General features: G+C 36.9%; 2 protein-coding genes across 2 annotated transcripts in view; one reads left to right on the plus strand and one right to left on the minus strand.

Annotated features, from left to right (window-relative positions):
- The window catches only part of LOC131436695 (putative uncharacterized protein DDB_G0271606), a 337,186-nt gene that overhangs the window by 220,318 nt on the left and 88,974 nt on the right, over positions 1 to 27,894 (plus strand). The window contains exons 3-6 of the mRNA XM_058605561.1: positions 9,518 to 9,701; positions 9,821 to 9,878; positions 10,169 to 10,329; positions 10,393 to 10,987. Of these exons, the coding sequence (XP_058461544.1) occupies positions 9,518 to 9,701; positions 9,821 to 9,878; positions 10,169 to 10,329; positions 10,393 to 10,987 (998 nt within the window). The remainder of the gene's footprint in view (positions 1 to 9,517; positions 9,702 to 9,820; positions 9,879 to 10,168; positions 10,330 to 10,392; positions 10,988 to 27,894) is intronic.
- Positions 24,130 to 27,517, minus strand: LOC131436696 (microfibril-associated glycoprotein 4-like). The gene is made up of 3 exons (XM_058605562.1): positions 26,893 to 27,517; positions 26,155 to 26,832; positions 24,130 to 26,090 (listed from the first exon to the last, which is right to left on the minus strand). Exons 1-3 carry the CDS (start codon positions 27,027 to 27,029, stop codon positions 25,979 to 25,981), a joined length of 927 nt encoding a protein of 308 aa, XP_058461545.1. The 5' UTR covers positions 27,030 to 27,517; the 3' UTR covers positions 24,130 to 25,978.

Raw genomic sequence — 27,894 nt, forward strand, 5'->3', positions numbered from 1 at the left:
TACTTTTACTTAAGATATTTTTAAAACAGTCTTCACAAAAATGTTTGAATGAATTTAATAGGTTACGATTTATACTAATGATATATCAATATAGAAAAATTTATTCTGTAATGTTAAAAACATTTTTTTTTGGTTTTTGCCTTTCTCATATACAAAGGCTCTGCAATCACTGCAAAAACCAACTTTTGAACCGAGGCCCGGAGGGCCGATTGTCATATCCCATTCGACTCAGTTCGTCGAAATCACAAAATGTCTGTCTGTGTGTATGTGACAAGTAATATCACTCAATTTTCTCAGAGATGGCTGAACCGATTTTCACAAACTTAAATTAAAATAAAAGGTATTAAGGTCCTGAGTTTCATTTGGATCCGACTTCCGGTTCCGGAATTACAGGATGATATGAACCAAAAATAAGAGAAAAAAATAGTCTCACACGTTTCTCAGAGACGGCTGATCCTATTTTCACAAACTTAGATTCAAATAAAAAGTTTTATGGCCTCATACATTTTTTTTTGAAATTTAATTTGGATCTGACTTCCGGTTCCGTAATTACAAGGAAATATGTGCAAGATTATTGAAAAATGTGCACTCAATTTCTCGGAAATTTCCAGAACCAGATCCGACTTCCGGTTCCGGTATTACAGTGCGATTATTAAAAAATTTTCAATTTCATGAGTATTTTTTATAAAACTCACAGCTAAATTCATCCATTTGCTAGATCTTGTTGGTTAGTGAATATATAAAACTAATTCAGGACTTTCCGCTTCCGAAATCACCGATAATAGTGAAGACAATCTTCAAAAACCCTTCTTAATCCACCTAGTGGTGTGATAATGCCTTTCTCTTATTTCATAACAGTCTCACGAAAATATATTTCATACTTTTATTAAATAATTTCGGATACCAATTTTGACACCAATTGATTCAGATTGATTCGAGTAGTTCACAAAAGCATGCTTCAGTGTTTATGTCACACAGTCAGCATCATTTTTCCAAACTAGTGCTTGACATTTGCGATGCCTATTTGTATGAGAACAGTGATGCTAATCTAAAAAAAGCCTTCTTAGTCCACTTAGTGAAATTTTCATATATCTTGAAAAATCACCATAGGGGGGAGTACATGAAATTTTCGAAATCGAAAAAAAATTTTTGATGCCAAAAGGCTTAGAATTGCATGAAACGTCGAGATTTAGTGTCATCTCGAAAAAAAATTTTTTTGAAAAAATCGACTTTTTGGGACTTAGAAAAAATATGAAAATTTTTCTAAGTCCCAGAAAGTTGATTTTTTCAAAAAATTTTTTTTTTTGAGATGACACTAAATTTTGATGTTTTATGCAGTTTTAAGAGTTTTGGCATCAAAAAAAATTTTCGATTTTGGAAATTTCATGTACTCCCCTCTATGGTGCTTTTTCAAGATCGAAAATTGTCAAACCTTTACCACCGGGCAGCACCCCTTACGTATGTCCGATTTAGCTAAAATTTTGCATGAAGGCTTCTTTCGAGGTGCTTAAACTTTTGAGCACTAGAGCTTAACAAAAATAGAGGTGATCCCAAAATTTTGGCACCCTTATATATATAAGAGCGGTAAAAATCAACGTGTTTTGTCTAATACGTCACATATACCATCATATATCTGGAACCAAAAGTCACAGCCATTTGATCTTCGAACTTGATCAATGGCCCGACAGTAGCTTTCAAACGAGCCACACACATACACATACACACACAGACATTTTCCGATCTCGTCGAACTGAGTCGAATGGTATATAACACTATGGGTCTCCGAGGCTCCGTTCGAAAGTCGGTTTTCCAGCAATTCTAATACCTTTCTATAGAGAAAGGCAAAAACGGAACTCATTTCGATTTCTCAGCAACGGTTAAGCCAATTTTCACTAATCATGATTTAAATGAATGCTCTTATCGTTTTTAAATATACTGTGCAATTTCATCCTGATCCGACTTTCGGGTCCGAAGTTATAGGGCGATGAGTGTCAAAACATTCAAATCGTCTTTCAAAACGACGATGCAAAACTGGTGCGCGTCGGTACGTGCGGTTTTGCTCCGTTCGCAGCGTGCTTTGTTCAATTTCGTAGAGCGTGCAGGGCTGCCACATTAAAATTTGTATTTTTCAGGTGAAAAAAATGTAAATTTTCTAATTCTTTTATTCAAGCTGTACCACTTGTTAGTGTTATAACGATGCTTCTCTATAAAAGTACACTTATTACCTTTCTCATATAGAAAGTTTATACAATCACTTGAAAAATTGACTAGTTAAAATTGGCCCAGAGAGCTAAGTGTTCTATATCATTCGACACAGTTCAACAAGCTGAGCAATGTATGTATCTATGCGTGTATGTGTGTGAATATGTGTCAAAAAATGTCACTCATAAAATAGAAAATCTCGTGATCCTATAGGTTACTATTGAATTTCACACCGTCATTTAGAGTGACGATGCAAAAAAGGGTAAATTTCTTCTAGATTTGGCTTAAAACTGATTGAATTTGTTAGGCTATATTAGTTACTTACTAAACGAACCGACTTTGGGTATACACTGAAGTATTTTTTTATGCGAGTTTGCGTATCGCATACTTTACTATATTCACCTGGGTGCATTTTAAAAAATTCCACAACACGAAAGTGTAACGAAATTACTCCAGATTTGACTTCTCAATAATTTTTTCCCAGTATTAGTATTTTCTCTGATTCTTTCACGAAGCGAATGGAAGAAGCTATAATACCACGTTTATTACGTAAACATTGTTTAAATAAGAGGTGGAAAAAAGCCCATTTTGCGCACGAAAATATGAATCAAGATTTCTGATTGTAAATCAAAAAACTGAGTCGAATGGTATATAACACTATGGGTCTCCGAGGCTCCGTTCGAAAGTCGGTTTTTCCAGCAATTCTAATACCTTTCTATAGAGAAAGGCAAAACCGAACATCGTGAATAAAAAAATTGCGATTATTTTCTAAATTGTGGAAGGAAACTGGAAACTGTGAGTAGCAGTAGACCTTATACCTACGCGCTCTTTTTATTGCGCTGAGAGAAATTTGTTCTCATTCTCACAAGACAACCAAGCGCAGGCGAAGAGCTTTAGCTGCTCTCACAAAAACTCGTTCGCGCATTTATGTACCGCGACAGAAATGAATGTACAATGCTTCGTATGTTCTCAGTGCATTTAGTCAAAAACGAGGTTCGAGTGCTCCAGCCACATGAGAATAGGCATCGCAACCTGTGCTAATCAACTCTCCAATAAGTCCTCGATCACAATACATCAAAATAATTATACAATTTTGTAATAATTTTAAACCCTACATTTTTCGGCAGCTGTGTTTTCTGAGACTTGTTTAATTACTTTCCTTGGCTTACAACACAATTGTTAATAATTAGGTTATCAGAAGCGGGACAAAGTATCTGTAACTATTCAATCATTCTAAAGATTTTACATCTACTTCTTGAAAATCCTGGTGCAATCTAACTCAACACCGCCTTGAAATCAATTTAAATTGTTTGCGTGGTCATACATAAAAACCATTTAAATATGATTTAGAATTAAATAGAGTGATCACGTTAGTAATTCAGATTATATTAAACGACTTTTCAAACCTGATAATATCGATAACTGGAGTAATTTTTTTACACTGACCCAGGCTAGTTCCCCCAAACAATGTCTATTCATGTTAACTTGAATATGCGTATTAGGCCGCAGAAAACTTTTTTGTTTTTGTCGCTCATTTGAATCACGATGAAAAATCTAAAATTATAGTGGTCCATAACTCCGAAATGGAACTGGTGTCGAACGAATTTCACGAACGTAGATTCAAAACAAAGTTATTATTAGTTGAATTCCATTAGGTTCCAACTTCCGATTCGGCAATTCCAGAACGATGAGGATTTTAACATTATAGTTATTCACCTTTCCGGATCAGAAAAACTCCATAAACAAAATAAAACTGTCATATAAATAAACACAAAAAGTTTATAAATCTGCCAAACTGATCTCACACATTTCAAATTACCTTCCACGTCGAATGTATAAACAGAATCAAAAATATATTTGAAAATTATGCCAAGTTCGATTTTTATGCTCATTTGATATAACGTTTTGTTGAGAATCTACGAATAGTTTAGACATCATGTTTTTTTTTTCATATTGCTGCATCTAATTAGAAAGCGACACTCATATGTAAAAGATCTTTCAGTTGAATTCTTGAACTTTACGCGTTTGAATTGCCGGAGCAGAACCTGCACTCCTGTTATTTCTGTGTATGATATTCAAGCTAAAAAGGGTAACTTCAATCAGCTGCATAGCACGTTTTGTGATTGAACATGTTTTTCCTTATGATTGTAAGCATGTATGTTAATTTTTTTGGCCATCACGACGGTATTACTGAATAAACCGACGAAATAAACTTACCTAACGAGCCTAAAATTGTTGATATCGGATAATTTGAGAAAATTGAGCGGTAATCAGTTTTGGCGTTTACGTCACTTATACCATTATATCATCGGAACTTCAAACCTGTTTAATGATCACAGAGTCACATTAAAACGTGCCTAAGTTTGTTGAAATGTTGATTCCGAATCATACAGTGATTTCCAACATTTTTCCTATAAAAATGGTTTTGTAGATACTGTAACGAATTTCCAAAATTCATTACAATAGCTACAATAAATATGGGATATGAAAAGATAATACTGACTATTTTCATTTACTGTGAATCAAAAAATTTGCTTATTTCCACCCCTTCCTATAAAGGAACTAGAAGATTCGCGTTTTCTGCAAGCTCAGTTTGACACATTCGCCAAATGGTGCCACAATAACAGGGTGGTACTAAACGCCTCCAAATGTTCCGTTGTATCTTTCTCCCGAAAACGCTCAATAATTACATACGACTATCATCTCTAGCAAAATATGCTCAAACGTGAATCCTCGGTAAAGGACTTAGGTGTTATTCTCGATCACAAATTGGGATTTCAAGAATCACGTTGATGATGTAATGTCGAAAGCTTCCAAACTCTTAACTTAAGCTTCGGAGCTAAATGAAACTATCTCCAGTGTATTTACTGATCAAATGACTCATGTTAAAGCTGAAGTTGCAGACCAAATGACTCTTTTAAAACAAGAAGTTCGCTCAGTAACTACAGCTATTGAAAAATCGCAAAATTTTCTTTCGAAAAAGTTCGATGAAATTTCTTCAGAATTCAAAAACCTTAAAATGATTTGTTAAATCACAAGCTGAGCTTGCTAATTATATACAGAAATTAGAAGCAAATGTGGATAGAATAGCAATTTCAAAGAACGGAATTTTACTGGGACTGCCAGTCATTAAATTAAGATCATTGAAGAGTTGGTGGTCAAAACCTTAGCACATATCGGAATCACTTTGCCTCCCAATTCAATTCGCTCGGCGGTGAGGTTGTATAGCAGTAACAAACCAAATGTAACAGTCGCTATAAAAATTTCATTCAGAGATAAAAGAGTTGAAAATATGGTACTCAGTACTCTGCATCCTTCTTCCGTAAACGAGGTCATACTTCTGCAAACAAATAAAAGCGCTGTTCCTGCCCCCAAGCTAAAATTATCAATAATAATGCCTTATCCTTTGCTCGAATCCTTTAGCATAATGATTCAGACAGGTATTTATCCAGAATGTCTCAAAGTCGGCAATGTCGTCCTAATTTTCAAATCAGGTGGCTCTACAAAACCTGATAATTATCGTCCAATAGCGACTCTCCCAGTCTTCAATAAAATATTTGAAAAATTACTGATAAGTCGTATTAGTAACTTTCTAGATAGACATTGAATACTATATTTCAATGCGGGAGCAGTACAACTATTGCTATAACTATTTATTTTTAGATCTGAAAAAGGCATTCGATACTATTAATCACGAAATTATCCTTCAGTTATTAGAAATGAATGAACTCAAAGGAGTTGCTAAACAGCGTAGTTCGTAGTTACTTGGAAAACAGAATATGTCTCCTTTAACGGGGGAAATAAGTTCTTCAAAACAAGTAAGCATTGGTGTATCACAAGGAAGTAATATTGGACGTTTGCTCTTTCTACTGTACATCAATGACAGAAATAAAATTCATCTCTCTGGTATTCCGAGATAGTTCGCAGATGATACGGCTTTGTTTTATCCAAACTCTATCATATGGCACATGAACGGAGATCTACAGATTCTACAAACATATTTTTCGAAAAATTTGCTTTCTCTGAACTTACAAAAAATTAAATAAATGATCTTTAGATCCCCAAAGAAAGTTCTTCCAATTTAGTCATGGATGCAATGTCATAGAAGAAGTAGAGGTATTAAAATATCTAGGTATCTACCTAGATACCAAATTGTCATTATACCAAAGAAATGGAATAGAACGTTTCAACCATGTGTGGAATTCTGAGATCTGAACTACTTGATAGTCGTTTGGGCTAGAGCCTGTAAATCAAAACTAAAAAAACTTCAAGCTTTACAAAGCCGATGCTTTAAGATCATTTATAACTTACCTTTCCCTTTTTCTTACTGTCGAATTATATCACGGTTTTCCCCATAAAATCTTGCTTATTCAAGGTTTTTGTGACGAATAAACATTATTGCTAGTTCACAACATATTGCATGATCCACAAAGTACTCTCAATATTATATTAAATACAACACCTCGAATCAAAGTAATGGTATTTGTTAATAATTTCAAATGTTTTCAGCCATTTAGATTTATTAGTAATGTAATTGTAATAATTGTAATTGTAACACAATAAGTAATGTTGTTGCCTATGACTTAAAATTTGGTGCCATTGACATTACTCATAATATCATAAATATTACCGTGGAATTCGCAAAAACAACTATTCATTGAATAGAAATAGGAAAGTTTGTTCGGACCAAATCTAACAAACTCTTCAAATCCTGTTTACTCTCTAGTTCCGAAAACCGGAAGTAGTATCTACAACAAATTCAGGAATTCCGTAAGAAATTGTAAGACTTTTTCTTTGAACCTATAAGTTTGTGAAAATCGATGTGGCCATCTTGAACGAAAGTGAGTGTGACCCTTTTGCAGATTTTAATCACCATTTCCAATTCTTCCAAAATCTGATTCAGATGACCGGAATAGCCGAAGGTGGTTTGTTTGCCAGCAACAAATATGACCTACAAATTGGAACAGTTTTTAACCTAGTTAAACCTAGACTAGTGCTCTATTTCGATTAAACCAATTAAACGAAATCTAACAAACGAAGCGAACCAGCATGAATCAGCAGCATAAAACATGTAGTAGGATTATTACTTTTATTATTATTATTGACATCATTGTACCACTGGCACGGTATTACTGCACTATTGGCTGTGAAAATTGCATATTTTTAATATGATCAGTATCTAACGGGGAAACAGATTGGAAAATCGACATGTGAACACAATGATGTAATGTCACATGTCGATTTTCCAATCTGTTTCCCCGTTAGATACTGATCATATTAAAACTAGCTCAAGGCGGCTTTACGTCTTAACGAAGTCTAACACAAAATCGTTGCATATTTTTTTCAAATTTATTTGAATTCAATGACAATCGTTCATTCATTTAATCGCACTTATCATAGAATAGCTAAAATTTTTATCGAACGCAGCACCGTCTTTTACCAATATCACACACCATTAGCAAACATCCGTAACCGTTTCGATTCCTTTATAGCGTGTACTAAATAGAACAAACCAAACATCGTTTGTTTTGTGTTTTCTTCTTCTTTCGGTGTTGTACATATTGTCAATCAATATGACGATTTCAAAACATTGACACTCATCGCACTGTAATTGCGGAACCGGAAGTCGGATCCGGATGAAATTTCACAACAGCTTTAAAGACAGTATGAACTTTAATTCAAATCAAGATTTGTGAAAATCGGTTCAAGCATCGCAGAGAAATCGAGGTAAATTTAGTTTTAGGAGTTTTTCTTCTTCACTTTCGGTACTCTCGGAACAGGAAAAGAGGGAACCAGTAGTGCCGAATTAAGTTTTAGTGCCCACAAACTAACAAGCTCTGCCAACTAGAAGAATTTATCAGACAGTTTTATGGGATTTGTACCTGTTTTTAACCATCGTTTGTGAAAATCTACTAATGAAATTGGTAATTTTCCACTTATCACGCTTTAGTTGCGGAACCGGACATTGGATCCGGATGAAATGTTCTAAAAATTTTTAGGATACTATAAGACCTTTCATTTGAATATTAGTTTGTAAAAATCGATTCAGCCGTTTCAGAGAAAAATGAGTGCACGCTTTTTCTCTAATTTTCACATATTAACATGTAACTCCGGAACCGGAATTCGGATCCAAATGAAATTCAATAGCAGGCTATGGGACTGTTAGTGTTTTTATTTGAATCTAAGTTTGTGAAAATCGGTTTAGCCATCCCTGAAAAAAGTGAGTGTATATTTTTTCCATTTTTTTATACATATCATTCTATATCTCCGGAACCGGTGGTCGGATCGGGATGAAGTTAATAGCAGGCTATGGGACCATGAGACCTTTCATTTGAATCTAAGTTTGTAACAATCGGTTCAGCAGTCTCTGAGAAAAGTGAGTGCATATTTTTGTTACATACATACACACATACACACACACACACACACACACACGGACGGACACACACAGACATTCGTCTATATGAGAAAGGCAAAAATAAAAGGTTTTAAGTGTTTTCAAACGAAAATGCTTCATATATCCATAACTTTTAGCTTGAGACCTATAGCTTCTTTGGCAAAGTTTTTTCTCGTTAGAAGTTAGCATCGTTTTTCCATCTCTTACGAGAAAAAAGTTGTTGAAATGAACTTTTATCTTAGTAGGCTTTGCACATTTTTTTACTGTGATCAAATCACGAGGTATATTTTTGTGAATGAGTTTTTCAAAGGAACTATGTATATCGGACCCACGGTTGTCGATTCAAACCACTGTGCATTCCAGGCAATGAAAGAGCCGATCGTTTAGCCAAATGTGGTGCTATTGAGAGTGAAATTTATGAGAGACCGATTGCTATCATCGACTACAGTAGCGCGTCTCGCCAAAGAACACTTGCCAGCTTCAGAAATTTTTACTCTGCTGCATTTGTAATGTGACGGATGCATGAGTTTCACGATTGATTTCCCAAGGTCATCACAACTGGAAAATTGCGCTTTTTCAACAACAGTTACCAGAATAGTAATATAAACTAATTTGACACAATCGGTATGAAAATACGGACTAACAACTCAACGTGGTACTTGGGAAAATGCTTCTCCGTTGCTCAGAAAGATGATTGAACTGCGGACCATGGTCAATCACGTTCACCTCAGCTAAAGTAGATCGGTAATCCGGTCCCGATTGCGGAATTTTCGCGGAACCATGATTGCATCTATTGATCCTACATAATGAAGAGGATATCGGGCAGCGCTGACGGCAATGAAGCGATCCCACCAGCACAAAACGTCAAAGCCATTGAATTTAATTTTCATGTTTTTTTCCTTCTCCCTCTTCTCGCAGTAGAGGATGCCGACGCGGACGAAGAGGACGGACACAACGGGCGGGACGAGCGGGACCGCGAAATCAACGGCGAGAAGGAGAAACTGGACGAAGATGGGTCGTTACGGGACGACGGTTCCCCGGAGCCACCGAACGGCGAGATTGTTTCGATACTGCGGAGAAATGGATCGTTACTCCAGAGCCAGTAGGTTTTATGTTCGGGGTTTTCCTTTCCCGATTAAATGTAAAATGCAAGTGTTGGTTTGGTATTTATCAAAAAAAAAAACTTTCCCCTCTTCCCATTTGCATGCTTTCACCATCAAGGGAAATTTCGACCAGTCAGCAGAACTTTTTTCGGATGCTGGATCAAAAGATTGAAGAGGTAATCATGGCTTATTTCTCTCAGCTTGGGGGGGCGTGCCACCTGCGCCCGTGAACACATGGAAACAATTAAATTATGGCAGAAAAAAAACAACAATTGCACAACAAATTGGTTCCCGAACAGAAGGCCCGGTCCGTTGAAACCCCGTTTTTCCGAATCCGAATCATGTGTTTATGGGTGTCATGGAATAAGCTCTACTGATGCTATCATCAAGATCCATTTTCTCATGGTTGCTTTTCTTTGCTGTTTCGTGTTCGTGTTTTGTTGTTTTTTTTCTTCTCCACATCAAGGGGCCTGACTACGATTCCAGCAGTGAAACCGAGCTCGCATTGGAGGAGGCACGAATGAATGCCCTGGTGCAGCACTGGGAATCCGCCAGTCTGACGACGTCGATGTGTTCTTCCACCAGCCGATCGCTCCAGGGAACTCCAGTGCGACAGATGCCAATGAGGTAGGGTCGTAGGGTGGTTATTGATTTACTTACTTACAATTGAAAATGATTCGACAATTCCAGACAACCTCCGCTGAGGCCAGCTTTCCAGCAGCCGCTCAGTGCAGAATTGCTTTCCCAGCAACAGTTGCTCAAACAGCAGCAGCAGTTGATTCTTCAGCATCATCAGCAACAACAAATTCAACAACAGCAACAACAGCAACAGCTGCAACACCAGCAGCAACAACAGCAACAACAAATCATACACCAAAACTTCAACATCAACATGAACATCAACAGTCCGAAGCGAGTGATCGGAAGCGGGAATGCCGTCAGCGTCGGTGGTATTCCGGTTAGTCTGGAAGGTCGTCAGCTGCTATCGCAAACCATCATCCATCAGAACTACGGGGTCCTGCAGCCACCGCAATCGGCAACCCAACTTCGTCCCAGCACCGGCCGGACCCTGCCAACACCGGTTCAGTGCTTGCAGATGTCCTACTATCAGCAACAACAACAACAACAGCAGCAGCAGCAGCAGCAGCAACAACAACAATTACAACAACAGCAATCGCAGGGTTTAGCCGGACCACTGTCCGGCTTAGGAGCCCTGCAACAGTTCCAACAGCAATCGATACCACCTCACGCATACTACAATGATATTCTAAGGCATCCTCTGCAGGTAGGTGTGCAACAATAATTGATGCTTGACACTTTACATTTGATTGACGTAGCTATTGAATAAAATAGCACCGAAATGATGACTTCAAAATGTAAACCCAAGGGCATCCAAAGTCTCGCCTAATTAAGTCCTCTTCTTCATCTGCTGTAACCAATGCTGATGCTCCGCCCCGTATCTTACTATGGAAGGTTGAAACGTTTTTTTTTTGTTGTGTGTTTATCACCGAACGTGACTCTATTCGTGAACGGTGTGTGCTCGAAGAAAGACATATTTCTGTGTTGTTAGAGTTGCAAGAAGACCGCTCAAAAACACTCATCACACAGTCATGATTGAACATGATTGGGATGCTAATGCCTTGGAATGCTAATTACAGAAGCTGTGTCAGCTGGAAACACTTGATTGAAAGACTGAGAGATCCAATCTTCAAAAATGACGTTCAGACGCTCCCCAGACAAATCAAGCCTAGGTTTTTTTTACTAATCCGAAATATACTAGCAAACTTTGATCAGATAACATTTAAAGCACCATATTACATTTAACTACAGTGCGTCCATTAAGCAGGGTGGCAAGTTACCGGGAAAATCGGGAAAACCGGGAAAAAGTCGGGAATTTGGTTTTACCGGGAAAAACCGGGAAAAAGTCGGGAATTTTAGTGCAAATCCGGGAAAAAATTTACTAGTCCTAATCTTAGTAACGATTTTCAGCATCATGATTTTCCTGATACAACAAATGAAAAGATGAAGGCCATTTTGTGTTTGAACTAGAAGTTCAGTACAAGTTTTGAAACTTCTTATTGTCCCTCACAGGTTCAATGGTACACAATCCATTGAAAATGGAGCCAACACCTCAGCATTTTTAAATCAATAAGAGCTCTCTTAGTTGTCATCAATAACAGCACAATGAATGCTCATAATAAAAAATAAGGATAATTTGGATACTTCTGCTGGATTTCAATTAAATCTCGACAAATAATAGAAAAGATTTCAAGTGCAAATGACAGTTTCTTTTTGTTTATTTTCTCTTTCAATTATTACTGTATTTTCCAACATTTTTTTAACAGCAGATCGAAAGTTGATAGTTTCAGTCGTTATTCTATGCAAAGTGTAAGATAGAATGATTGCCTATAGGACCATAATAATCGAAAGAGAGAGTAAAGAAAGAGGAACTGTCATTTGCACTTAGGACCTTTTCTAGTGTTTTTCTTCAAATTTCAGAATAAGTATGCATAATGGTAAAAGTGACATCAAGTAACATGTTTGTTTGATAAATTTTTTAAGAAATCTTAGGGGCCGTGTTTTTAGTTGCCAGCCAATAATTTCCCTAAATTCACTAAAATTTGTCTCAATAATGTCAAATTGTGACAATACTTGTTTAGTAATCTTGGTATTGATTTCAATAGGATTCACAAAATCGACAGAGCTGTCGACTTTCATTTTATCCACCGTTTGCAAGGAGTATTTGATTTCCTTCTTTGACAGCTAAAATTGGTTTCCCAGAGTTCGTAAGAGCCTGTTCAGTGTCGATGATAGGAGAATCAAATTTAGATCATCTCAGTCACTAGAGGCATAGATTGTTGTTGTTTTTCCAAAGTGACAAGCGTACATTTTAAGAATTCTAGAAGGATTTTGTTCTCTCGCCAAAACCCAACTCTGAAAGAATATCGTATATGTTGTTAGCAATGGTCTCTCGTCCTCATGTGCACCTCGTGCACTGCACAACTGGTCAAATAGGCTCTGTGAGAAGTTGTATGCACACATTTAGGAGAGGCTTCAGTGCTTTATGCTTATGGCAGTTGAAAACAAATTGCTGTCTCAGTTGCAACGTCGAAACGGTTTTGATATCATACCATATAAGCAGTGCACAACCCGTAAATTTTGTCACGAGACGCCACTTATTGTTAGAAGTAATCGGGTTTGAGGGAGGAGTGTTGTGCTTTAGTTCATTCATTTTTAATTTTTAACCTTATACTATTCCAAACTAAAAAAAAAATGAAATACACTAGAGATGGTCAGTCCGCGTACGGTCCAACAGAACTAATTTTCCTCGAAAAACGAGTATACTGTAGTTCTTCATTGTAGAATGATAGCTCACTATTCTTCTCAATAGAATAGCCTTTCAAAACGTTTGCTGGTTTGGGGAATCTGGCAGAATTTCGCGAACTTTGAAAATGTATACAAAAGAAAATGATTATTGGTAGAACACATGCAAAAAGACTTTATTATTATCGAATCTGTTAACTACAAAATATAATTTATAGCTCTCATATTATTTTCGAAGAAACATACAAAGTTTCAGAAAAACGAAAGAACGGTTCAATAGATCTAATTCTTTCGGTACAACTATCAAGTTTTCAACAGTTCTTTGAAATGAACGGTTTTGCCCATTTCTAGAATACACTCCTAACTTGCATAAGTTTTAAGAAGGACTGATTTTCCAGATAGCCTTCAAAAGACTGATTCAGTGGTAGTCTTGAAAAAGATTGAATAGTTCGAAAAATAAATATTTTATTTTGATCGTAAGACTTTAAATTTATTTTTTCATCATTAGGCTTTCAAATAACCGATGATATTTCTGGAAAACTACAAAACACCAATAATAATCGTCGAATATGATGTGAAAGCTGCGCTTAAGAGCAGTATTGGAAAAAGCAAGAAGTTTAAAAAAATTGTGTTGATTTTTCAAGAAAATTGCAACAATTTTGATGCTTCATTCCTTCGTGAAATGCAAGACTGATCACTTTCATCGCCGTTGGCTAGATATGTTTCTTGTTTTAATCCTATTGTTACATCGAAGTTACCGGCGAAGTAAAAGACAAAATAAAGATGGAATACATTAAGCTGGATGGTACTGTTAGTTCAGAAGATAAACGTTTGGACAAACTGTGGATGAGAGTTTTAATCGTAGTTCCAAGGAGATACCCGCAAAATACTTATTTCTCAACTCTCGATGTTTTTTTGGACATGTTAAAAAACCGGGAATTTTTAGTCTTGCGTACCGGAAAAACCGGGAAATTGAAATCGCTAATTCACTTGCCACCCTGATTAAGTTTCGAGACTGATTCCATTAATCGCAAAATAAACAAAAATGAGTTTTGAGTTGAGTTTATGATTTGAAGTACACTAAGGTCTCAGGTTTTACACGGGGGTTACGTACCGTGTTAAAAAAAATCCGTGTAAAAGAAAACCGTGTTAATTGCGGAAACCGTTAAAAAAACCGCGTGGAAAATTTAACGTAATAATTTCAAAAGCCGTAGATTTGATTATTTGTTTGTTTTGTTTTGGATAAAATGTAACTATTGATAATTTGAAAAAAGCTTATTTTTTAACTCCCAAATTTATACAAATTGCACATAACTGTGAAAATGTAACTGTTGTTTCACAATAAAAACGGAAATCTAAAAAACAGCCAAAGGTTACGAGAAGGATCCAGTCATACTTGATAAAACACATCGGATGATAAATTAAAATTAGAACACTTAGAAAACGCGTTATACGACAAGCAAATTAACCTAAATGGCTCATGCCTTCTGTATAATGCATTCAGTTTTCAAAAAAAAAACGACAATACTTTCAAATTAGAACGTTCGACTAAAGAAGTGCTAGTAATACCACCAATAAACACTTTCACTACAAATCAAGCTGGAGAATCAGTTCTTTTCAAATCCGAAGGTGCGATGTGTAGTAAACACTAACGATCTTAACAGTCATTTTCAACTAAACTGAGCGGGAAGACATGGGTATTGGATGAAGATCTACGCACGCAGAGACAGAATTAAAGGGAAAGAATTCATAGAGATGAATATAAATCAAATTAGAAAAGGTATTACTATGTGTAACGCTTGCATTTTTTTTTACGAAAAACAGTACATTTGGCGTAAATATCAAAGAAATACAGTACATCGACTTTGAAAATACAGTACATTTTACAGTACGCTTTTTTTTTTTTTCTAAAAATGGTGAATAAAAAACAAAAGCAAATAAATTTGATCAGCATCTTACAAGGAAAACAGATTGAAAAAATGGCATGCGAGTACAACTATGTTATGAAAACCGCGAAAAAGCCATCACAGAGATGGGACTCAAATCCGTAGCGAGCCAAATACGGGTAACTCGTTTTGCCTATTAAACAATCCTACATGTGAGACACACATACAAACAGCCTAACTGAACATAAGAACCGAGCATGTTCAGCTGTGCTCGGGCCCTACGGTGTTCATTTGTAGTCATTTCTCAATAACAATCCCTCCGCAAGGTGTTTCAGCCCTCAATGAGTCCGTTTTTTTTTTGTATGTTTCACATGCAGGATAGCTTAATTGGCAACTCGATTTAGGAGGATAGGAACTATTTTCGGGTTCGAGTACCGTCTCTGCGGTAGCTTTTTCGCGGTTTTCATCACACAGTTGTATTCGCATATCATGTAAAACTTACTCAATACGGCTCTACGTCTTAACAAGACTAAACAAATCGTTCAAAGCAAGTTCATAAACTCAATTATTTTTTATTTTCTTTTTGGGGCATTTCAAAATTCGTCAAAAACTGAAAAATGGGCGAAAGTAATAACAACATTTTTTGAGAAGCGAATGTTTTTGATAATGATTTTGATTTAGAGTATATTTTCTTTTTGGTTGAGACATTTTTCTTTTTTTCCAATCATCAAAGTTTCGCTTGATTATTGTGACGCGCTCTGAACAAGAATTATTAATGAAAAAAATTGGGTGTGTTGTTGTTGTGTTCTCATTCACATTCGCTACGTGTTGTTACTGTTCTTGTACTGCCACAGATCGAAATTCGATGGGTTGATGATTTAAAATTCTGTATTAAATTTTAGTGTGAAAAATACAGTACATTTCAGTGTAAAAATACAGTACAAATTAAAATACAGTAGATTTGAGGGTAAAAAACAGCACACAGTATTTGAGTCGAAAATACAGTACGGATACGAGCGTTAACTATGTGTCATGCTGAAGCAACTCATTTCATCGGCGTAAATCATAATACTACTAGAGCTATATCATTCAAATGGGTATAAAAAACTGTACTGCTCGATATGATGAATAGTTGAAGTAAATTTGACTAGTTCTTCAATGCTCCGAAATTCTCGATGATATCAATGACGATGCTGACATCATACACCACAACTGAGCGAAAGAGACATTGTCGTGTAATTTACGAAAGGGGTTCAAGATCTGAAGACTGATTAATCATTTTATGGAACGACAGTCAATACTCCCGTGAATTTTGAATGAATGATGTTAGTTAACTTTCAAACTTTAAATTAACTCTCATAATCGTTTTCTTACAGACAACCTGTTCCCTTCTTTAAAATTTTTCTCAAAAAAACAAATGACAGTTCTTTTTGAACTCTCATGAGAAACGTTGTTAATTGCGAAAACCGTGTAAATAAAAACCGCGTTAATTCCGGAATCCGTGTATAAAAAGGTGGGTGGGTAATGTCAGAGACATAACTGGATGTCGTGAATACGAAAAAACTGGCACGCTCCCCATCACTTTTCCGAATATCAGTTAGTTGATTGATTGTATGAATAGTGCAAGTTTTCCCCCTTTTCACTAATAGAGTTTGAAGCGATGCACCTACATTAAAGCATAGATTAGTTACATTAAACAGCTACTATTCTACAACTATATATTCCAAACTTGAAACAATTTCTTTTTACTTTGCTAATATTGGAAGCTAGGTACGACAAATTTGTAGTTTATTTTTATTGAAGCTATGAAGTTTGAAGATATCTGATTCTTCTCGAAATTTCAGTACGAGACAATTGCAATGGCCTGGTCTGAAATGTATCGACGATCTTCGGTACGCAAGAGTAATTTTAATAATAATTTTAATAATAATAATAATAATAACAATAATAATAATAATAATAACAATAATAATAATAATAATACAGATTAATCTGTGACCCTTTGCCAAAATTCCTTTTCCTGTTCGCAGAAAGGGAAACAGTGAGAAGACAGGTCCTCGATGTTGCTCTCGTGTGCCTTGTTTCGGGAATAGTTGCTCAGCAAATGGTAGGAAAAATGAACCACTCAACTTTTATATGGATGCTCTTGTATAGATGCAGACATCTCGCGCTCTGATTGGCTGGGGCTGTCATGGGTTAAATCGAACAGGTTTTTCAGTAGTGTACTATTGGAAAACTTCAATGTTGTTGCAATACATGTTCAAGTTGAAAGTTTTCGATTCTACTGGTAGTTAGATTATATAAATCCTTCTACAGATCACTGAACTGTGAGCTTTCAAAATACGAGAAAGGCAAACGCGCCTTATGAATTATCCTCTTTGATATTCGTTTATACCAAACATTTCAGAAAAGTTTAATTTTGAACTATTTTGAACTCGACGGCTGCAAGAAAAACAAGCTGAAAAAGCAAACCTCAGACGAAAACATCGGAAGCGGAAACAACAAAATAATCCAAATTATAGTATAAGCAGTAAAAACAACAACTACACCAACAACAGCAAACACGACAACAACAACAACAACAACAACAACAACAACAACAGCAACAACAACAACAACGACAATAATGTGCACTACAACAGCAACTTGAACACTAAAAGTAACAATACCTGCCACAACAATAACAATAATATGTCATTACAATATACCTTAACCTTGGACAAAGACCTACTAGCAGCTGCACGGGTTCAATTCTCCGGGAATCCAGGTGCAGATATTGCCTCAAAATTCCTAAATTTTCAAAAAGGTGAAACCATCAACCCTTACAAAGGAACAAGAAGTATTCAAAACAACACTACTCCGGACTTAGGAAGTAATGACATCGAAGCTGCACCATCCACTAACTATGTGAACACATCTTCAATATCACAGAACGTAAATACATCTACAGTATCACATGACATGAGTACAGACAGCCAATTCGAAATTGATCCAATGCGTCCTCCAATTGTACGTCTTACTTCACAATCTGCAAATTGCGACGAACGCTTCTTGAAAGCAAGACTTCGTGACCCGAAAATAATGCACGTCGTCCGTCTGTATTTGTCATACATGAAAAATCAACAATCTACAGTATGCATCGAGGGTATGACACCAACTAGTATAAAAATGCTATTAGCATCAGAAGGCCTTCCAACAACACCTGACCACCTTCTACGAATCTTCATCGAAGTGCATCAGGAATATGGAATGAAACCTAAGGAAGCGCAGGCCGACCTGGACTCTTATGGGAAATTTTTGACAAGTGAACACATCCGCCGACTCCAACTAATCCGGGAAGCCGAACACAATTTTACAAGGCCGAATTTTCGGAAATAACGACGCCCTCTGACGAAGGAATAGAAACAGGAATTAGTAATGTAAGTATTTCAGAATTCTCAAAAACTTCTTCGCTTCATAGACAAAATGTGAGTGAAATTTTGGTCTATTGCCAAAATTTCAACCGCATGAAAAGCCCGGCCAAAATGAAAGAAATTCATCAAAATTTAATAACCTCCTCTTTCGACGTAATCCTTGGAACTGAAAGCAGCTGGGATGAAAGTGTTAGAAGCGAAGAAGTATTTGGAAATAATTTTAACGTATTCCGGCACGACCGAAATTTATCTCTCTGTCAGAAAAAATCAACGACATTTCCTTCATACTCAAAAATCTGAAAGTGCTTATATATGCAGACGACATGAAACTCTTCATGGAAATAAAAAATATCAACGACGCTGTAATATTCCAGAACGAAATCAATCTATTCTACATTTGGTGCTGCAAAAGTCTACTCCAACTTAATGTAAAAAAATGTAACTCAATAACTTTCAGTAGGAAAAATGAAACTATACCCACAAACATACATCTAGGAAATCAACTTGTGGAAAAATGTAAAATTGTAAGAGATTTAGGCGTAATCTTAGACTCCAAGCTCACTTTTGTGGAACACTACAATACCATAATCAATAAAGCAAATAGCATGCTGGGCTTTATTAAACGCTTCAGTCATAACTTTCAGGACCCATACACAATAAAATTATTATACACTACATATGTCAGACCTATTTTGGAATATTGCAGCCTAGTATGGAATCCATATAATATTATTCACGAAGAACGCATCGAATCTATTCAAAAACAATTTCTTTTATATGCACTTCGTAAATTAAACTGGACAGCATTTCCTCTACCATCATATGAAGCACGCTGCATGCTCATCAATATACAAACACTTAAAGAACGCCGCGACCTTGCAATGCTTTATTTTATCAGCGACATTATTTCTCAACGCATTCAATCACCTTCTTTATTATCGCAACTAAATTTTTATACACCTAGCCGTCAATTACGAACCAGGAAATTATTTTTAGAAAGAAACACTAGAACAAATTATGCAAAATACAGTCCAGTCAATCGAATAATGCGCCATTACAATCAATACTGCGAACATCTTGACCTTACTATGTCAAAAAATCAAATCAAATCTCAGCTTTGTCGTAGAAATAATGCGTAGTATGTAAGTGAACATTGTAACCAATTTATATGTAGTCTACATTTGCTTGACGAAATAAAAAAAAAATAAATAAATAAATAAATAGATACAATAAGAGATATTCACGATCAAAAACTTATCATTCTCTCAGAGGGTAAATTTTAAAAAGGCGCCCCATAGTAAAGTAAGTCGTATTCACGACAAAAACCGTGCGAAAAAAAACCGTGTAAAAAGAGATCGTAGTGCATCTTCCCTTCGATTTATTACATTTCTTACAGCGATTCGATAATGAATCAAATGCGTGCTCTAAGGAGTGTATCGATAAGTAGTTAGCAACATTCAAACAGTTATTACTCTGAAATGGCTTAATTTTTTGCAGCGTGTTTTGCGGTGACATGTTTGTTCACATGTCAATAACAGCTGCGCAATCGATTGGTTTCGGTACGGTTTATGTTTCAATAATGAGTTGAATTGATCCGGAAACGCGAAAGAAAATTCTGCACACTTCGTACTCAGAAAGTGGTGTCACGTACAACGAAATTGCAAAACGGGTGAAAGTGCACCACACCAGTGTCAAAAATACTATCGAGAAGTTCGGTAAGACCCTTTCCATGAAGGATTTGCTTCGATCCGGTAGGAAAACGATTCCCAGCCAGCCCGGCCGGGACTTAAAAGTGGTTGAGTACATCAGGAAAAACCCATCGGCGTCAACGCAGGATTTGGCCAAGCACAGGGCCGGTGAAAGAGGTGGGTACGGTGGGTAGTACTACCCACCCGAAAATTCCAAAGGTGGGTAATTACCCACCTGAAATTTCTATCGAAAAATAATAGTAATATTAGTATCATTTATAATATTAAAAATAGTTTTATTGTAACTGAGAATAATAAATAAAAAATCAAAATTATAGAATGCTGGTTCTCAAGGTAGAGCAAGGATGTGAAGATATACAACAAAAAGGTGAAGCGTGACAATGGTCATTTGAGCAAGCAGAAATCTTTTATTGACTTAACTTTTACCTTCAACCAACGGGGTCGAGTTTAAGCAGCTCATTCATGCAAATCACTCGAGGCTCTGGTATGCCGGTAAAAGAAAAGTTACCAGAAGTTGTCACTTTCTACTTGCGACAGCATTCCTATACACATTGAGTTCTTCACTGTATGGATATTTTGCTCAATCTCTATACAGCTAGTTGAACATCAGAATGAAAGGTTTGTTCGAACTATTGCTTATGCCCCCAGAAACAAAGCGTGCTGGCTGTTTAGCCTAGGTTGTACGCGGTATTCAGTAGCGCTGCACTCACCGCTACCTGATGGAAACCCATCATGCTATTTTTACTTTTTCACTATTGGCTATAGTGAAGAATGAATTGTGTACGAGAATGCAGCCGTAAGTAGAAAGTAACAACTTCTGATAACTATTCTTTTGTCGGTTCGGATAGTAAGTGGTAAAAGACCAGAGACTCGAGTGATTTGCATTGATGAAAGGCATAAGTTCAACTCCTCTTGCGAAAGTTAAGTTAGTAAAAGATTTCAGCTTGCTAAAATCAACCTTGTCACATGTCGTCATTCCATTCTTTATCTTCACATGAAATCACTCAAAATCTTTTGACGTATGATTGCGTCTTTGTTTTCTATACCGAGGTACAAATTCAAAATATAGAAGTAAAACCATATAGACAGTGGTTAGGTTCTGAACACCTACAACTCAACCACGAACAATGTCTTATTCTCCCTGTTTTTCAAACCATTGTCATTCCTCTAATTGATATGACGGTTTCGTATACATAAGTTCACGGGTTCCATATGATTTCTGCTCTTCAATGAGTGCGTTCGCATTTGAGAAAATTACTCACAGAGAACAAAATTCAGTGTCGAATCGACTTGCACTCTGTGCGGTTCGATACTGCCGTAGAGAAGGTTGCTTCCACATCGTCCAAAAAGTTCAGGAACTAACTAGGAAAACAACATTTATTGAGCAAAATTTCTTTATTTATTATCTAAATTTTTCATATCATACTTATAGAATGATTTGTCCATGGCCTTAAAATAGGCTTCAGTTGCGGCGATGACTCTCTCAGATCATCAAATGACAAGTAGTCGCTGGGGGCTAGGTTATTAAGAATATGGTGGGTGAAGAAACAGATCGGTGCCGAATACGTTCAATTTGGTCATTATTCTCATTTATTTGTGGCACGGTGCATTATCCTGGTTAAAGATGATATCTTCATATGAGGCCGTTTTTTACGATTCCATACTTCAAACGCATTAATAACTAAAAACTTTTGTTGGTACTTCTTTTTCAAGATAGTCGACGTTAATTATACCTCGAGCATTTAAAAACTGACGCCATACTTGTTGCAGCTACCTGTTGCGTTTTCCCCGTCTAAATGTTGAAACAACTCCGGAGAAAAAAGATAGATTCATGTTTCGTCCACTGTTTCATACCAACGCAAGAAATCCTTTTTATTGCGACTAAACAGTGGGGACCAGCTCTCTGGATTGTTGATGCGTTGTTGCTTTTGATAGATTGTGAGCGAACGAGGCACCTATTTGGAAAAGATTTTTTTCATGCTCAGATATTTGCACACGATCATAAAAGCACTTTCAGTTCAGTCGGACTTTGATTTTGTGTTCATCCATAACGATTATCAAAACTTGCTCACCTTTTTTTTCGGATGACTGCGATGATGACTGCGATTGTGGTGCGATTGACGTGAAAACACTTGTCTTCTGAACGATGATGATAGTTTGACATTACAAACGTCATCTCAGTCGGTTCCGGGACTTTTTTAACAATGTGCTATGCACATCAGCGGCTGGATTTGTTTTGTGCGCCGTTCGATGCATACGGTGCTGGTCTTATAAACCAGTTGTCATATGTTCGAGCCCCGACCTGGAATGATTCATAGTGTCAGTAGGATGTATTGGGCAATTGGCAAGCGGCACTTTCGGAAGGAAAGTACAATGTCCCAAAACATTCAGGAGTTAAAAAAACAGGACAGCTGCCACCAGGAAAGTCACAAAAGTAACTGTGCAAAATTTAATGAAGAATGTCAAGTCCGAAGTTTATACGGAACCTAAAAGACCGCTGACTTAATATTCCAAACAAATATTGGCAGAAATTTTGTAGTTTGATATTGTATTCAACCCTTAAATGCGCAATTTTGTTTTACAACAAAATATCGAAAACGCTTCGAATTTACGCTACTCATGCAAAGTTATATCGAAACAAAATATTATTTAAAATTTGACTAAACAATACTTCAAAATAGTGGGTCGTTCTCCCTGGTACGACAAATTACCCACCTGGGCTTAACATGTTTCACCGGCTCTGGCCAAGCAGTTCAACACCAGCATCGGGATGATTCAATGGATCAAAGTTCGGCGCTCCATGAAAACCTACAAGAAACAGAAGGTGCCGATAAAGTTCCTGGTACAGCAAGTTCAGGCCAAAACAAGAGCGCGAAAACTGTATAACCGGATTCTACAGAATAAAGACGGATGCATCCTGATCGACGACGAAACCTACGCCAAGGAAGACGTTCGAGCACTGCCCGGATCGCAATAGTATACGAAATCGATGTACCACGACCTGGACGACGCTGAAACCACGGTGGCGATGGAAAAGTTTGGGCAGAAGGTGTTGGTCTGGCAAGCAATTTGAACCTGTGGTTTGCGGTCGTCGATTTTCTTCACGAAGGGCACAATTAACGCCAAGGTGTACGAGGAAGAATGTTTGAAGAAGAGAATGCTGCCACTGTACAGAAAGCATAAGGCTCCTCCTTTCTTCTGGCCGGATTTGGCTTCAGCCCACTACGCCAACTCCGTTCTACAGTGGTTGTCAAAAAAAAATGTACAATTCGTGGAAAAGGACATCAGCCCACCGAACTGCCCGGATCTTCGGCCAATTGAAAGGTATTGGGCAATTGTCAAGCGGCACTTTCGGAAGGAAGGTACAGTGTCCCAAAACATGCAGGAGTTCAAATAAAACTGGACCCCTGCCACCAGGAAAGTCACAAAAGTAACTGTGCAGAATTTAATGAAGAATGTCGAGTCCAAAGTGCGAGCGTTTCACAGAAACTAGGATTTTCTTCAGGATAATCAGTGAAATGCATAAAAATGTAATTTTTCTACAATATATCGAAAACTGATGTCAAAATATGTTTTATATTCGCTTTGTTATTCAATAATCAATGTTGCTAACTACTTTTCGATACACTTCTTAGCTCATTTTAAAGCCTTTTTGATGGTCTCAACATATTTAAAAAAAGAGAGTATCCTTCCAATTTCAATTTTAGAAACAAGTAGAAGTCACACGGTCCCAAATCAGGTGAATACGGTGGGTGGTTCAGCACACGGACTTGATTTCGGGCCAAAAAACTGACGAACAATGATTAATTTGTGACTCGGTGCATTGTCGTGCAACAAGCACATCATTTCGATGTGGATCACGATATTCGGGTACGACGAGTACGACGGATTCTGGCCATCAAATGCTTTAAAACTTCGATATAAAAAGCGCCAGTGACCGGTTGACCAGTTGGAACGAACTTCCATTCCGAACGCTTAGACGCTTAGATTCTGGATCATACTGGAAGCACCACAAGGGTTAAGTTTCGAGACTTTTGCTATAGTCTCGAAACCTAATGGCTACACTGTAAGAAAGACAGTGCATAAAATGATGCACTAAGAAAAGATCGTTTTATGAAATATGATAAAACCCTTCTTAATCCACCTAGTGGTGTGATAATGCCTTTCTCTTCTTTCATAACAGTCTCAGGAAAATATATTTCATACTTTTATTATATAATTTCAGATACTAATTTTGACACCAATTGATTCAGATTGATTCAAGTAGTTCACAAAAGTTTTCTTCAGTGTTTATGTCACAAAGTCAAAGTATTCAAACTTTTTGCCTTTCTCATATAGAAAGGTTATGCAATCACTGTGAAAACCGACTTTCGAACCGAGGCCCGGAGGGCCGAGTGTCATATACCATTCAACTCAGTTCGTCGAGTACGCAAAAGGTCTGTGTGTGTATGTAACGTTTTTTTGCACTAACTTTTCTCGGAGATGACTGAACCGATTTTCACAAATTTAGATTCAAATGAAAGGTCTTGTGGTTCCATACAAAATTCCTGAATATTATTTGGATCCGACTTCCGGTTCGGGAGTTATGGGGTAAAATGTGCATAAAAAAAATCTGTTTTCTAACTTTTCTCATAGATGGCGCGACCGATTTTCACAAATGAAAGATCCTGTGGTCCCATGCGTAATTCCTGAATTTCATGCGGATCCGGCTTCCGGATCCGGAAATATAGAGTGAAGTGGGTTAAAAATTGTATACCATCACTGAAAATGGGGAAAAACCTAAAAAAAATTCTAAATCGACCTCAAATTTGATAGTTTTTATTAGTAGGCGGTCAAACAAACCGATTTCGATTATTCTTTTGAGAATAGAAGAAAAATTTTTTTTTCAGTATTATATATGATAGTATGATTGATATGAGAAAGGCATCATTACACCACTAGGTGGATTAAAACAGGTTTTTTTTTCTTTAAAATAAGATCTGCATAACATAACATTTATTATTATGAAAGTCTCCCAGGCTCAAATTTTATTTTTCGAAAACATATTTTTACAATAAAATCGCGTAATAACGTAATACATTTTCGACGCCGTTAAAGTCGCAGGAAACTAGAGAATTACGTAAAGAAGAGAAAATAAATTACCACAGCAGGCATTTGGAAAACTGTGAAAGAACAATTCTCACCGAGCTCCAATTTTAAACGCTGCTGATGTGGCTACTGCGATTCTTTAGCACTCCAACTGCTCTTTCCACAAAAAAGTACCATATTTTTCAAGATTGACTTTTATGTAAAAGAGAACAAGGAATCGAATAAAAATGTTGCAAATAAAAGAAAATTTTTGGAAAAATAGAAAAAGTGGATTATCATTGTTTTTCAATTTTCAAAACACTTTTCTAAAAAAGCTGAGACAGTTTTGTATGTTGCAAGAGTTTTGCGTTATGGTCGAAAAAAAATCGAATTAAATGTGTTGGTTTTATAATAAAATTTTAATCACGCGCCGAAAATCAGTGCAGTGACTCCACCCAACAAAAAGTACACCAAACATCTTCTTTGGTTCAGAATATCATACTCTGAAGATTCATCGGATTCGAAGATGCACGGGTACAAAAGTGTGTTGACAATTGGTGGAATGACCCCGATATATTATTGGGATTGTGAATGATCTATTGATACAAAGGATGAGGAGGTTTTATGCCTGTTGGAGAAGGATACCAAGAGAGTTTGAGCTCCTGTGGGTTTTTTCCTGCTGTAGAATAAACAAAATGAACCAGAAGCCACCACCATGAAACTCGGAACGACCGTTCTGGTGACTTCTGATTCGAAAATTACTAAGAACAAAATCACCTAAATTAGTTTACTACATCGAAAATCATTTTTAAATTTGAAAAAGCAGATGCTAGCAGTGATTCGTACGTTTCATCCAGATGCTTAGTATGACTAAGGTTCAGCCTTCTCGTATCATTATCTTAGATCGCTTCAAGCTTTCAGCATTACGGAATGTGTTCCAAGACATGGACTGATCACTACTGCCTTTCATGTATCTACCGTTCAGATTACTACAAAATGAAAAACATAAATCGTTATTAATAATTTAAAAATTTAACTTCACTTTAAAATAACCTTCTATGACAACTCTTGTACCACCAGGCGCCGTAGTGTTTCTTGGCACAGTTCGTCGATGTTGATTCGTCATTGTCCCGATCGTACGTGGTAAATTTCATACCCGAATGATAGCCGAAAGAATCTCCCCCATTTCCGATGTAGGGACCCATAGCGGATATACTGTATCCCTGTTCTTCACTGCCTAGGGTAAACGGATAGTACCTGGCCACTCTAACCATCCCCGTAGAGTCAACCAACTCGAACATCAACTCATGCCTGCGAGTGGCTGTGAAAAGACGAATCCTTTCCAGTCCGTACCAAAACTCGCCGTCCAGACTACCGAACCCATGCTTGTAATCGGTCCAGTTTCGATAGAATGACTCCGAACCATTGAACCGGTACTGAACCACCATCCAGCCTTCGCCGTACGGATTTACATCGCAAAAGGCATAAAACGGTTTTGACGTTTCGGTTGGTTTCAGAAGATACTTTCCGGGTTTCACGATCGGCACCTCGTAGCACGATGAGTAAACTTCTTTTTCATCGTACTCCGGTGGTGCCTCGGCAATCTTCGGTTCTGCTATGGTTGATTCCGTTGCAGATTGAATAGGTTTTTCGGAATCACACAAGGTCTTCACACAAGTTCCGTTCAGTAGGTCCACAATCAATTGATTTTGTTGTTCCAATTCTATCAATCTAAAATCGAGAAAGTTTCATTAGATAGTGTCGGAATGAAATTCCTAAACGAATACTCACCTCAGTTCCAGCTGTTCCAATTTGGTGAGAACCAATTCCATTCCAAGACCCAAGCTAGGTTCCTGGTTTTCCGATGATTTTACCAAAAAATTACACGATGCAAGAACCAGAACCACTAAAAATCTTCCGTTCGTCATGTTTCACACAGACTGATTAATCGAAAGATTGGTTTCAGATTGGTGGTAGTCAACATACAAAACGGGGATTCACAAGCGAAAGTGAAGCTCTTCGAAAATGGCATAGGAAATATCAAAAAGGCGCCAGTTTGCAGATGATCAGTTTCTTTTAATCTGCGCTGCAGTTTATTGCAAAGCACGGAACTTCAAATTAATCTTAAATTTGGTTGGAAAATTATTCAGTCAAACTGAGCTACAACGAATCGAAACAATATTTCACACTGTATTTATGTTACATATGCGGGTTCTGATTGAGGTAAAACTTGGTCGTGAATAAATTAACTGTGAGCAGTTGCTTCTGGAAGCAGAACCATAATGGCTCCGATGGAACGTTTTTCTTGTTTAAATGGTGTAGACTCAAATTAGGTGTAATTTTTTGAACCAGCGCACAATGGTTTAAATCGATAAAAACATGAACTTAATTCAGTAGTTGCCTTTGAGAAATTATTTAAAAATATATAACAGTTCGGCTGAAAAGTTCGTATCGTTTAATAGAAACACACATTTTTTTGCCAAAATTCGTTTTTATTATTCAACATAATAGCCATCAGAGGCGATATAGCGATTATAGCGATCTTCCAACTTTTCGATACCATTTTTGTAGTACGATTTGTCCTTTGCCTCAAAATAGGCCTCAGTTTCAGCGATTACCTCTTCATTGCTTCTAAATTTTTTACCAGCGAGCATTCTCTTGAGGTCTGAGAACAGGAAAAAGTCACTGGGGGCCAAATCTGGAGAATACGGTGGATGAGGGAGCAATTCGAAGCCCAATTCGTTCAATTTCGGCATGGTTTTCATCGACTTGTGACACGGTGCATTGTCTTGA

Source organism: Malaya genurostris, chromosome 3 (assembly GCF_030247185.1).
Source record: "Malaya genurostris strain Urasoe2022 chromosome 3, Malgen_1.1, whole genome shotgun sequence".
Classification (NCBI taxonomy): Eukaryota; Metazoa; Arthropoda; class Insecta; order Diptera; family Culicidae; genus Malaya; species Malaya genurostris.